Source organism: Sapajus apella, unplaced genomic scaffold, assembly GCF_009761245.1.
Source record: "Sapajus apella isolate SASKATOON/1434 unplaced genomic scaffold, GSC_monkey_1.0 scaffold37, whole genome shotgun sequence".
Taxonomy (NCBI): Eukaryota; Metazoa; Chordata; class Mammalia; order Primates; family Cebidae; genus Sapajus; species Sapajus apella.
In genome coordinates, this window is record NW_022436977.1 from 12996094 (window position 1) to 13009727 (window position 13634).

General features: G+C 36.6%; 1 protein-coding gene across 9 annotated transcripts in view; it reads left to right on the forward strand.

The window, feature by feature from the left end:
• Window positions 1-13634, forward strand: part of MYO5A (myosin VA) — a 217738-nt gene that overhangs the window by 110460 nt on the left and 93644 nt on the right. For 8 of the 9 annotated variants that reach the window (XM_032297420.1, XM_032297418.1, XM_032297421.1 and 5 more), the window contains exons 5-9: window positions 337-493; window positions 6465-6608; window positions 8006-8087; window positions 8723-8830; window positions 10776-10882. In XM_032297420.1, coding sequence (XP_032153311.1) covers window positions 337-493; window positions 6465-6608; window positions 8006-8087; window positions 8723-8830; window positions 10776-10882 — 598 coding nt within the window. Of the gene's footprint in view, window positions 1-336; window positions 494-1481; window positions 1506-6464; window positions 6609-8005; window positions 8088-8722; window positions 8831-10775; window positions 10883-13634 lie in introns of those variants that run through there. The other variant, XM_032297426.1, reaches the window with a different exon arrangement.

The following is a 13634-nucleotide window of genomic DNA, read 5'->3' on the forward strand; positions in this document are numbered from 1 at the left end:
GACAACAGTACTGTAAGTTATTGAAGTAGTTCTTTTGGAATGAAGTAATATGTTTGAGATGTGTACACCTAAGAATTCAGAGGCCCTCTATTGAAGATTCATCTTTAGTTGTGATGCTCTCTAATGCTTGATATCTTCTTCCTGTTACTTTTTATTTTATAAGTAGATGTTATTTTTAGGAAATATCATTCTTATATTCATTTCCACATTGTTAAATGTATGAACCAGCAAAAGCTCACTGTGCCTTATCACAAAGAACAGAGAAGAAATAATGTTAATCACATTCCCAAGCGGGCAGCACGGCAGTTACTTTTTTTTATTATTATTATTTTACAGAGATGAACGAAATCAGTCTATCATTGTAAGCGGAGAGTCTGGGGCAGGGAAAACAGTGTCAGCTAAGTATGCCATGCGATACTTTGCAACTGTGAGTGGTTCTGCCAGTGAGGCCAATGTGGAAGAAAAGGTCTTGGCCTCCAACCCCATCATGGAGGTAAGACGGCAGAGTCCTCAGCTTTCTTCCTGTATTCTCTTGATAAGAAACATGTTCAAAAAATTAATGGATACAGCATATCTCAGAAAGCCTGGGGTCTCCCATCCGCTAACATTAAGAAAATACTTTTCTACATGTTAATAAAAAATCTAGGAAAAGTAAAAATTGGTAAGGTACACATTTTTAGTAAAGCCCAGCTATAGAGGAATCTGCTATAGTCCATAATCCTGAATTTTTAACCTACCAGCAAAATTGTTACCTCTAAATACCAGGCAGCAATTAAGTTTCCTTCCTCTCATTAATTGACTCATATCTTATTGTTCCTTTTCTTTTGCCAAAAGTACAAGTTACTTATTTCTCCCAAGTCCTGAGTTCTTATTTATGCTCCTTCTAAAACATAAGATTTGTTATGCTCAGGTATGAATGAGTTTAATTATTCTTTGCCCATATTTCATTTTCTGTACTTAGTCCAACCTAAGTTGGCTTAAATTTTAACATAGCTAAAGATTTAATTTTTTTTCCAGATTTGAACTATAAACTTAAACTATGATCTTTGTAAACTTTTGTTGTTGTTCTGTCAAGCACGTAACACAGCTATAGGTTCGTGAAAGACATTTAGTAACTGTAGGGTTTTGAAAGGGGAAGAACTATGAAAGAATGTGCTTTCAAACCTCGAATACACCGTATACAAAGCCAATTAAAATGGAACTAATTGTGAGAGAATTTGAGTATTTTAGGATTGGTAAATAGAGTATTCTTGGTCTTAATATGATTTTTGGAAAGTTATAGTTTTATATGAAGACTTATTAAATGGAGAAAAATAAATTTTGTTAAATAGAAATTAGTTTGGACATACAGAAACAAACCTTCCTTGTTAAAAATTCGAATCAGCATTTTTTTATCCCTGTCTTTTTTCTTTGTCAAGCCTTATTTGTCACCCAAACACAGATGGAGTTAAAATCGGCCTGGTGCACCTGTGGTACAAGTGGTTTTTGCAATAATCTATCTAGAGGTAAATGTGCTTGGTTTGCAGTGCTGCGTGTGACACTTCAGAACAGAATGCTGTGACCTCTTATCTGTAGGGCTGCCCTCTAGAGCAGCAGAACTTCTGTTTTTTGGGATCAATAAACAAGATATGATAGGGAAGTTCAGAGGCTTCCCAGGCAGGATGTGCTATGGAAAAAAAATACTGGGAATGCTTTCTGAAATAGGATGAACAGGATGAAACAAATGTTTGCACCAAAAGATAATAGTGAGAATTTTAAGCAAATGTTAAGATTTTTGAAAAAATGTAAGCTACAGATATAGTGCTGGATGTCACTAGTGTTAATGTTGGGGAAATAGAGTATGTGGAGCCAGTTTTTTGTTTGGGGTCAGAAAACAACAGGGCTTCTTTTCTTTCTCTTATTTCAACTGGTTTTGGTCATGACAACAAATTCTTCGTATTTGACAACAGTTGAAGCCATTCTAGTCCCTAACATTAGAATATCCCAAAGTCTTGAATGTGATGGCATTAGGTAATCCCATTTCTTCTGGGCCTGGACCATATACTACTAGGATTTGAAGTTGTCTTTGAGGATAACTTAAGTGTAGAATGAACCTTCTAGAATTTTTCAAAAGTTGAGTGAACTATTTTATGAGCTCTTTCAAACAAACCAGCCTCATTGTTTTGTTTGTTTGTTTGTTTTGTTTTTGAGACAGTGTCTTGCTCTTGTCGCCCAGGCTGGAGTGCAATGGCACAATCTTGGCTCACCGCAATCTCCGCATCTCAGATTCTAGTGATTCTCTTGCCTCAGCCTCCTAAGTAGCTGGGACGACAGGCACCTGCCACCACACCTGGCTCATTTTTGTATTTTTAGTAGAGATGGGGTTTCACCATGTTGGCCAGGCTGATATCCTGACCTCATGGTCTGCCCACCTTGGCCTCCCAAAGTGTTGGGATTACAGACGTGAGCCACCACGCCACTTCATTGATTTTTCTACAACACAGATTTGAATTGTATTAGTAGGAATTATATTAAAAATTTGGAATAGCTACTGTCTTAGTGCATTTAGTGTTGCTGCAACTGTAGCCTCAGAATATCGGAGGCTGGGTAATTTATAAAGAAAAGAGATTTATTTAGCTCATGGTTCTGTGGGCTCTGGCATCTGCTAGGCTTCTGGTGAAGGCTGGCATGCTGCATCATAACATGGCAGAGAATGTCACAGGGCAAGTCGACACATGTGAACAGGGGAAACCTGAGGGCCTCCAAACTTCATAAGAACCCACTCCAGTGGAAATGAATCCATTTCTGAGAGAACTAATTCAGTCTCACCAGAGGGAGAACTCACTACAGGAGAACTTCACCCAGGCTTTCAGTATAGATTTGCCCCCAAGACCAAAACACCTCCCACTAGACCCCACCTCCCAGCACCTCCATATTGGGGATCAAATTTCAACATAAGTTTTGGTGGGGACACATTATATCCAAACCACAGCAGTCAAAAATAATACTTAAAATATGCAATTCTAAAGAATATGCCCTGCTTGCTGGGATGGACATAAAAGATAAAGGGATCAGCTATGCTCACCTCCTTCCTTCTCTGTCTAAATAATTAAAAATTGTTTATAGGAATTTGGATTAGGAAATATTTGTTAAAGAGTTGAAGAACCAATTTTCAATTACTACAGAAAAGGGCATCTCAGTTTGAAAGATGGAAATGTAATATGGAGCTGAAGAATGGTGACACAGGGTTTACAGTTACTGGAAGAAAACATAGGTAAAATATTGAGTCTGTAGCCTGAAAAATGTGTAACTTTAAACTGCTTCAAGACTGTGTCCCTATATCAAAGCCCTTTGCTGTGGTGTCAGGAAAGGGATATCTGTGTCTCCGGTGATCTGCCGAAGCTTCTCATAGGATAATGAGCATCCTACATGGTTAGCATTACAATCCAGTGGCTAAAGAAATATGTACATTATTCTTTAAAAACAAAGCGCCTTGTTCTCAACATAGGCTTCTTTTGCAAAATGTGAATGATATACACAGAATAATTGTATTCACTCTATTTCATGATGTTTTCATTTTTTTCCTGGAAATTTTCACCATAAGATGGGAATAAGCACACTGAAACTTTTTTTTTTTTAAAAGACAGGATCTCGCTCTGTCTCCCAGGCCGATCTCAAATGAACTCCTGGGTTCAGGCAATCCTCCTGGCTCAGCCTCCCAAAGTGCTGGGATTACAGGTGAGAGCCACTGTGCCCAGCTTGGATCTTAATTTTTCTTTTCTTTTTTTTTTTTTTTTTTTTTTTTTTAATTTGAAACAGAGCATTGCTTTTGTTGCCCAGGCTGGAGCTCAGTAGGATGATCTCAGCTCACTGCAACCTCCACCTCCCAGGTTCAAGTGATTCTCCTGCTTCAGCCTCCTGAGTAGCTAGAATTACAGGCATGCACCTCCACGTCTAGCTACTGTAATATTTTTAGTAGAGTTGGGGTTTCACCATGTTGATCAGGCTGGTCTCAAACTCTTGACCTCAGGTGGCCTACCCGCCTCGGTCTCCCAAAGTGCTGGGATTACAGGCGTGAGCCATTGTGCCCAGCCAATTGTTCTTTTTTATCTTCAATAACCATAATTGAAGATTTTCATCTCCATTTAGTAAAGAAGAGTGACTCATGCATCATTACATTAAAATAGTAAAATCAAGATCACACAATTTCCTTTTTCCTCCAGTGACTTCTTGCTGACTAAAGTAAAAATAGTATTCGGGAGTCTCTGGTGAATGCGGTGCTTATATGGCAGAGGAAACAATTGAGGGAGTGATCGAAAGGTACTGTTTATGTATAGAAACTTCTTTCCCTATCAGGTTTCAGGACTTAGAATCAAATAATTTTATTTTTTTAAAAGAACCTATAGCTCATCTATCCTAGTCAATTTATACTTGAGAATACTAATGCTCCTCAAAGAGATTAAATAATGGCAAGTTGATAACAGGGCCTGGTCTAATAGTCAGGTCTTCTGACTTCTATTTCATTTGTTCTTTCTACCATTGTTTGTCTATGTTTAAATACATTTTACTTGAAGACAAAAGGAACTGCTTCAACTCTAGCATCCCTGCCTCTTCTCACAGTATGGTGGAGTTTCGGCAGGTGGGCCACTCTAATGCCCAGTATGAGTAGATGGGGAGAGATGACATATGGAAGGTGGGGTAAGAGTTGAGGAAGGAGGAGAAGTTGTGGCCCACCCTTCCTCCACTTGCCTAGTTACTGGCAGGAAAGTGCTTAGGACAGTAACCAATGCTTATTGAGTGCTTATTGAGTAGGTGCTGCTACTTCTACTACATGTAACCTTTCATCTGCTCTTTGGAAGAATATGTCACATTGAGAGAAAAGTCTGCATTTATAATTAATCTCCTTTTCCAAATAAAATAGTGGGACTGTATAAAGACTTTTTGCTGTGGTGTTTGGTAATATCAAGAGGGGTAACATCTGAGTAAATTAATAGATAAATTATCTCAGTCTACATTAGGTCCTTCTCTAATTTTGCCAGGAAGATATTCTTATTTTTCTAGAAAAGCATTTAAAATATTAATCTAAAATATAGCAGTGTCCTCACTGCCAAAACAAAATAGGATGATATCTACAGTCTATTTCAGAAAGTGAAAATATATTTTCTTTGATTGGTCAAAGAATATAATGTGTTGAGTTGTATGGCTGTGTTACTACTGTTTTCATCACTTACATTTGTATCACTCTTAAAACTACATTGTATTTTCACATCTTTCTGCTGTGGTTTTGATATACTTATCCTAACACAGGCTTTACACAAGTGAAAGATACAAATCTTTTATGAAATTTGCTTATTAAACATTTAATATATGCATTATGTAAACACTGGCTTTTCTAACTATACCTTTTTATTTATTTGCTTTGCCTTAAAAAAAATTTATGGAAGCAAGTTACCTAAATCAGAAAGACATATGTCATTAAAATTTTTAAAGTTATATAAAACATTTAGCAGCAAGTTATATTCTCTGCATTCTGTAGCAGAGATTTCGTAAGCTAGATATAACTATCAAAATCCAAAGCCAAATTTAACTTTTTCTGGTTTTGAAAATGGCCTTTGAATTGAGTGTATAATACCAATGCTCTGCTAATAAATAGCCCAATCTTGCCACAGGATAAGATGATAGATACATCAGGGTAAAGAGACCCTGAACACTAGAGCAGCATTTCCAGGAAATAGTAATTGGCCTTAACTATCTAATTTACGTAAAGCAGGTGAAGTTTTATAGGAAAAAATAAAAACCTAATGCTTACCTAACAAAGCCCATGCCTTGGCAGCTCCGGTTCCCATTTGTTCTCTTTTCTTTCCTTTTTTTTTTTTTTTTGAGACAGAATTTTGTACTGTCACCCAGGTTGGAGTGCAGTGGCACAATATCAGCTCACTGCAACCTCCGCCTCCTGGGTTCACACAATTCTCCTGCCTCAGCCTCTGGAGTAGCTGGGATTACAGGCAAACACCACCACACTCAACTAATTTTTTCCTATTTTTTAGTACAGATGGAGTTTCACTATGTTGGCCACACTGGTCTTGAACTCCTGACCTCGTGATCCACCCACTTTGGCCACCCAAAGTACTGGGATAACAGGTGTGAGTCACTGCACTCCGCCTGTTCTCTTTCATTGCTGGCATGAATTGCTATGTTCAGATAACCCAAATGGTGTATGAAAATGTTCTAACCTCTGGACTCAAGTCTGCTGTTTCTGAAAATCATTTTTTGTGAGAATAACAAGACAAATAAGAACTATCTGTGTGCTGTGCAGTAAGCAAAGCATACACATGTGCTTGCAAGGGCAAAAGTGGTTCTGTTCTTAAAAGAATCCGTTTTAAGGACCTGTGTTCTACTCTATCCTTTCTCTCCCTGAGCAGACTCTGTAAATGTCAGGTTATGAATTACAGTTCTGAAATCTTGTTTTCTCCCTTGCTTTTTAGTCCATTGGAAATGCTAAAACAACCAGGAATGATAATAGCAGCCGTTTTGGGAAGTATATTGAGATTGGTTTTGATAAGAGATATCGAATCATTGGTGCCAATATGAGAACTTATCTTTTAGAGAAATCCAGAGTGGTGTTCCAGGTAAGCCGACCATATACAGATATGTACTTGTGTTATGTTGCTGTATAATTGTAGAGCCCATGCTTGCTGGTAAGCATTTTATTTCTAGATACTCTTGAGCATATTATGACAATATTACCTCCAACTGCACTTGGACTGAAGCATGTAAAATGGTGCCTGTTAGGGGTAGGGGAGTACCACTCAAATGCTAATAGTCTTTGGGATTGGTCACTTTTAGGTTTTGACTTTTTCCTGCAGATGCTTGTGGGAAAGCTTAGTTGAGAACAGGTACTGTTAGTTTAGTCTTGTCTCTCATATTTCTAAATGATAGGAAAGGTGTTGTTCCATGCCTTCAGTAAGTTACAATTTGAACTCAGTTGAAGAAAAAAAATTATCCTCTTTCATTCCTTCCTTCTCCTTTCTTAGAATATATTATTGTTTAGATAGAATAGTGAAGGTTAAAAAAACTCTTCATAACACAATTGTGAACTACTATCAAAAAACACAGTTGATGCGTCTGTGTAGGGTTGACATTCACACATATGCTATTGGTCCTTTTTGATTGGAAAGTGGGAAATACTATATATTTACATCTCTAACAGGCTTTTCTAGTTTCTGTGTGTGAAACCACCTGATCTCTTATTTAATCCTGCTGTGGACATTGGTATATTGGTAATTTGTTCAGTGATTTCTGTCCCTGTAATAGGTTTTCTTTTCCTGACATCAGCCCCTGTTGGGCATCAAATCTGACCTTGGCCTTACTAATATGATTCATTAGCCAACTGAGTATACTGTCAAATTCAAGCATATAATGGTAGACTATTAGGATTTAGTTTTGTATGAATAATATTATTGCACCTGTATTTTTTAGATATATATGTGGAAAAGACTCTTAGGAAATACTGAAAAATTATCTTAGAATTTATACGTGATTTATTTTCTGTTTTATAAAAATTATTGATTTAAATTATATAAACTAAAATGACATAGAAGATGTACATTTGAGGGTTTCTGACAACCACAGTAGACGGTCCACTCTAAAATATGGCAATAATGGGATTATTCTCCATGAAGAGGTACCATTAGAAAATAGTATTGAGTATTACAAAAAATAATGGTTTTACTTTCCCCCAAAAGCACTGATTATCTTATGTTTGTGGACATGTATCAAGTTGTTCACTAGTTCAAAAAGAATTTTCAAAAAATCCAATGTTTTATGCTGAATTTGACCAACACATACTCAAACATATGCATATAGACTATAAATCATAAGGTTTAATAATCACAAATAAGTAATAGGAAATACTGGAAAGTATAATTTAACCAACTGATAATTAAATATTAAAATCTTATTTTATGATAGAATTTTCTGAGTTCTAGATTAAAAGCTGTAATTAAAAACTCTTCTTATTTCAAAGGCAGAAGAGGAGAGAAACTATCATATCTTCTATCAGCTTTGTGCCTCAGCAAAGTTACCTGAATTTAAAATGCTACGATTAGGTATGACTATGGCATTAAATTTATTTTTCTGGCATTGTTTTCTGTTAATTTCCAAGTTCCTAAATTTACTTATTAAAAAGGAGCTTATCCCATATGGAAATACCTATGGATAAAATGATAAAAAGTCAGCATTTACCTTCAAAATAACCCATGGGAGTGGAGAAGGAGTAAATGGCTGTATAAATGGAACAGGATTGGCCTGGAGGTGATTTTAGATGGGCGTTTAAGATGAGTAATGAGTACCTAGTGGCTGATTATAAGTCTCTTGACTTTTGTATATGTTTCATATTTGCCTTGATTAAAAGAAAAAAAATTTAAAGGAGTTGATTTGTTAGAGGCTAGTAGGGTTTCTTATGAGGGGAGTAAAGGATTTGAGGAAATTATTCTAGTGCGTAGATTGGAATAAAACCTTTAGGAAAGGACTATTTATTTTACCAGTTAACATAAATAAACTATAAATATTTTACTTCATTATTTAATTTTAAATTTTGTATTAAAATACGATTGAAAACACAGACAAAGTCTAGACCATGTACACTTAACTGTGCTATCACCACTCTGATTCAGAGTGGACAGAAGGGTAGAAGGCAAGGCTTTTTCATAAATCAGAAAACTTTCATTTTTCTTCATTACAGGAAATGCAAATGACTTTAATTACACAAAACAAGGAGGCAGTCCTATGATTGAAGGAGTGGATGATGCAAAGGAGATGGCACACACCAGGCAGGCCTGCACTTTGCTAGGTAATGCCACTTTATTCTCGAGCTTTTTTGAGGAATCGCTTTTTTACTCCAGCAACCTTTGTTTAGAATATTGGCTTGATTTTTTATTAAGTGATGAGTATTGCTGGAAGATTTAATATTCCGTATAGGACACATTTAAATGTCAAACAGGAGGTTTCTTTTTGGGGTGATGGAACTGTTGTAAAATTAGATTGTGGTAATGGTTGCGCAACTTTGTAAATTTACTAAAAATCATTGAATTGCACACTTAAAATGGGTGAATTTTATGGTATGCAAACTAGCCTTCAATACAACTGTTTAATATTTGGGGCATCAGGGGAGGACTACTTGTAATTCTTTGCTTAAATTTTTACAAAATTTGAAACCTGAAAGTAAATGGAATGGCCTCCTGTACAAGCTCACATTTGTTAGAGCTTTCTGTTTGTTTTGTTTTCGGGTTTTTTTTTTGGCTGGGAAATGTGGCTGAGTTGGCGTCATGACAGAATATTACATTATGTGTAGTTTATTCCAGCATTTTTTATTTTTCTGTTCCAACATCTCTGAAGCAGCTCAGATGTCACTCTGTCTTGTTTCTGGGATTTAAAAATTGTTGGGCCTACATGTGAATAAACTAACCTTTAAAACTGTCATCTACAACTTAAAGAAAAAAAAAAACCCTCAAAATATAAATACCTCTAACATGGTATGATGGCATGTTGAGTAGTACCCTCAGGTGAGTTAATTTAATGTGAAAGTGCTGCTAATTATAGTGTAGACCAGGACCACTGTGGGCCTTGCTAGAAATGCAGAATCCTGAATCCCTTCTCAGACCTACTGAAACATAATCTGCATTTTATCAAAAATCTATTGGTGATTCACATGCACATTTAAAGTTTGAAAAGCGCTGCATTTCTTCTAGGGCTAAATCTGTTTGTAAATACTAAATCGTGAATTTGAAAAAGCCATACAGAGGTTGCATTGGGCTGAGATCACGCCATTGCACTCCAGCCTGGGCAGCAGAGTGATTCTGTGCCTCAAAAAAAAAAAAAAAAATTAAAAATAAAAATAAAAAGCCATAATGCAGGAGATGCTAAAAAAAAAAAAAAAAAACACACACACACACATTCATTATAGGGTCAGTACTGAATTATCCTTTGTAAGATTACATACTTGGAAATAATTTCACTGCCTCTATTTGCATGTAATTATATCTAATTTTCTGGAGATTCTTATGTTATTTAAAAATGAAGCCAGATCTGATAGAAGCCAAACACTGTCCAGCTTTCTCATCCTGCCTTATCCTTATCCTTATCCTTCAATTTCTGCTCTGAAGCTGTATTTGGACACATACTCATCAGGCTGGGATATAGCACCAGCCTGAACACTTCTAATCTTGGTATCTCTTTGACTTACACTTGGTCTGTAAAGAAGTAATTAAATAATACTTCTTAAACAGCCTTAAGCAGTAACAGCTTTATTGGGCTATATTTGGAATAGAGATAAATAGAAATGATAATGTTAATTTTAAACCCAGTGTGTGACAATGATGACAATAATTTTTTTAGCACTTACTGTGTGTCACATCGTGTATTAAGTATGCTATGTGCATTATCTCATTTAATCTTCACATACTTTGAAGTAGTCACTATTATTTTCATATCTTAAATGAGAGAATGGAAGCATAGAAGACTGAGTTACCTGTCCATTTGTGATGATAGGTCCATAGCAGAGCCAGGTCTCAAGCCCATATCAGCCACAGCCAACAGCCATGCTATCCATCCATCATGCTAAACTGCCTAATGTGTTAATGTCAACAAAGATGAAAGTGTTGTTAGCTATGACACATTATAATGTGTACAACATCTGGCAATGTTCAGAAATTAACAATAGGTTTAAAATTGTCTGCTGTAGTTGTTTAGTTGCTGTTCTGAAATTAACCACTTGTTTATTCACTCTTTTGTTTCAGGAATTAGTGAATCTTATCAAATGGGAATTTTCCGAATACTTGCTGGCATCCTTCACTTAGGCAATGTTGGATTTACATCCCGAGATGCAGACAGCTGCACAATACCTGTAAGTTCAGAATAAGCTTAGTGGGATGGCAGTTGAATTGTGTTTTAGATTTGTAGATTGTTTAAAGAAGCAGGATAGTTTAAATCTCTCTATCAATATTATCAGAAATGTAATTATCAAAGAGATATATTATCCAAAGGAGAATCTCGAACTGAGAATAAAGAAATATGGATTCTAATCCCCAGTGCATAGCAATTGTGTGTGTGTGTGTATGTGTTTGTGTGTGAGACAGAGAGAGAAAAAGAGAGAAGGATAGATAGATGAAATTAATGACTGTGATGCAGATGACCCCACAAGATCAGAGACTCACGGAAGTTAGAGCTATTAGGGATCATATCATGTCCTTGCTTAAATCTTTCAGGACTCCCCACTGCCTTCAAAAGGAGATCCAATACCTTATGTGGTATGACATGACATGAAAGGGCCTTCATGTCTGACTCCTGGCTTCCTACTGAGCTTCTCTCTCACTGCTTCTCATACTCCACATCCAGCCATTTCCATACCAGACAGTCTCTCTCTCCTGGCTTTGCTCAGATTCTCTCTGCTGGGGTACGTTGAATGCTTTTCTTCCCTAGCCAGCTCTTACTCACTTCTCACAGGCAGATCTGTAGCATCTCTTCTTAGAATCATATTCCCCCTTCTGCTTTCTTTCATTGTAGCTCAAATCACATTGTTCTATATAGGTCTCTCTTGCTTGCCTTTAACCACTAGGATTTGAGGTTTTTGAGGCTATTCATTTTGGTGTTCTTAATTAAGGCCTTAATTTAAATGGCATTTATTCCACTTACTTGGTTGCCTTTTTTCTCTGGATCTATAGCCTCTTGTGTAAAAACAGATTCTCTACTCCTATAAGAAAAGAATGTATGTCCTGTCTTTTCTGGGTATAGTACTTTCATACTATATTCGATGTGTGAGACATGATATAATATAAAATAAATGACTTTATGATTTGCAGAGAAAACTTGTTCTATAACTTTTTTTCTTTTCTTTTTCTTTCTTTCTTTTTTTTTTGGAGATGAAGTTTCACTCTTATTTCCCAGGCTGGAGTGCAAAGGCACTATCTTGGCTCGCTGCAACCTCTGCCTCCCAGGTTCAGGCGATTATCCTACATCAGCCTCCTGAGTAGCTAGGACTGGAGGTACACACCACCATGCCCAGTTAATTTTCTATTTTTAGTAGTAATTTTGTATTTTAGTTTTGCCATGTTGGCCAGGTTGGTATTGAACTCCTGACCTCAGGTGATCCACCCACCTCAGCCTCCCAAATTGCTGGCATTACAAGTGTGAACCACTGTGCCTGGCCCTGTAACTTATTTTTAGTCCAAGGGCCAAAAGAAGCTAGATGGGCAGAGAGTTTAGTTTACAGAAAGCTTGATTCTCATGATTTTCTTTATGAATATTTGAGGTATAATTTTTCTGAGCCATGGGTCCAAATTCCCTCTCTCTTCCTCCAGCCTCTTTTCCTAATGGTGGTTTTGTGAAAGGCAAAATGATGATTCTGATTTAAAACCTGATTTCTTCTAATGAAACATTGCTAGTCTTTTAAAAAACAGCTTTGTTGAGATATAAGTCACATATCATGCTCATTTAAAGTGTACCATTAAATGGCTTTTAGTATATTCACAGATATGTGTAACCATCATCACAGTCAGTTTAAAATATTTCCATGACCTCAAAAAGAAACCCAGTGCCCTTTACTTATTGTTACCTATACATCGATTCCCCTAGCCCTAAGCAATCATAAATCTGTTTTCTGCCTCTATAGATTTCCTGTTCTGGACATTTTACATAAATGGAATCAGATAACATATGATCTTTTGTGACTGGCTTGTTTCAAAATCCACCCATGTTGTAGCATGTATCAATACTTTATTCTTTTTTATGGCTGAGTAATAGTCCATCATATGGAGATAACACATTTTGTTTATCCATTGGTTGATTGGTGGATATTTGAGTTGTTTTACCTTTTGCCCATTATGAATAACACTACTCTGAATATTGGTATACAAACTGGATTTTTAAAAAATAACTCATTGATTTCTGCATCACCCTCTTTGCCCTTGTGATCTTTCCCCAAATGTCAAGCTTCTCCTAATCAAGAAAGTCATGACTAATGTTTTATCACATATATCACTTTGCTATGAGTCTTCCCTAAAATATCAGTGTACTGTTTTCATATTTGAGATATCTAGAAGTTATTAATATTGTCTTGGAGGAATAGTACTTATAATATGTGGAACTTGTCCCAAAGTTACTTCCATTCAGTTCTTGTAATTCTGTGATGTTTGTTTTCTAACCATTGCTGTCAACTTTGTTGATTTGCTGATAGCTGTAAATACTACAGTTTCACTATTTGAGGTGGGTAGAAATTCAATGAGTTTTTTTTTTTTTTTTGGAGACAGAGTCTGTCGTCGTTCTGTCGCCCGGTCTGGAGTACAGCCTCAGCCTCCTGAGAAGCTGGGATTACAGGCGTGCCCCACTGTGTCCAGCTAATTTTTGTATTTTTAGTAGAGATGGGGTTTCACCATGTTGGCCAGGCTGATCTCGAACTCCTGACCTCAGGTGATCTGCCCGCCTCAGCCTCCCAAAGTACTGGGATTATAGGCGTGAGCCACTGCGCCTGGCCTTAAATGAGCTTTAAAAGTTACTGGTAAGACATCTCTATTTGATAGTTTTGCCCCACCTTGAAGGCATTTGCTGAACCCAATGACCTTGAGCTTTGGGTTTCGTAGCCAAGTGATGTACAGAAGACG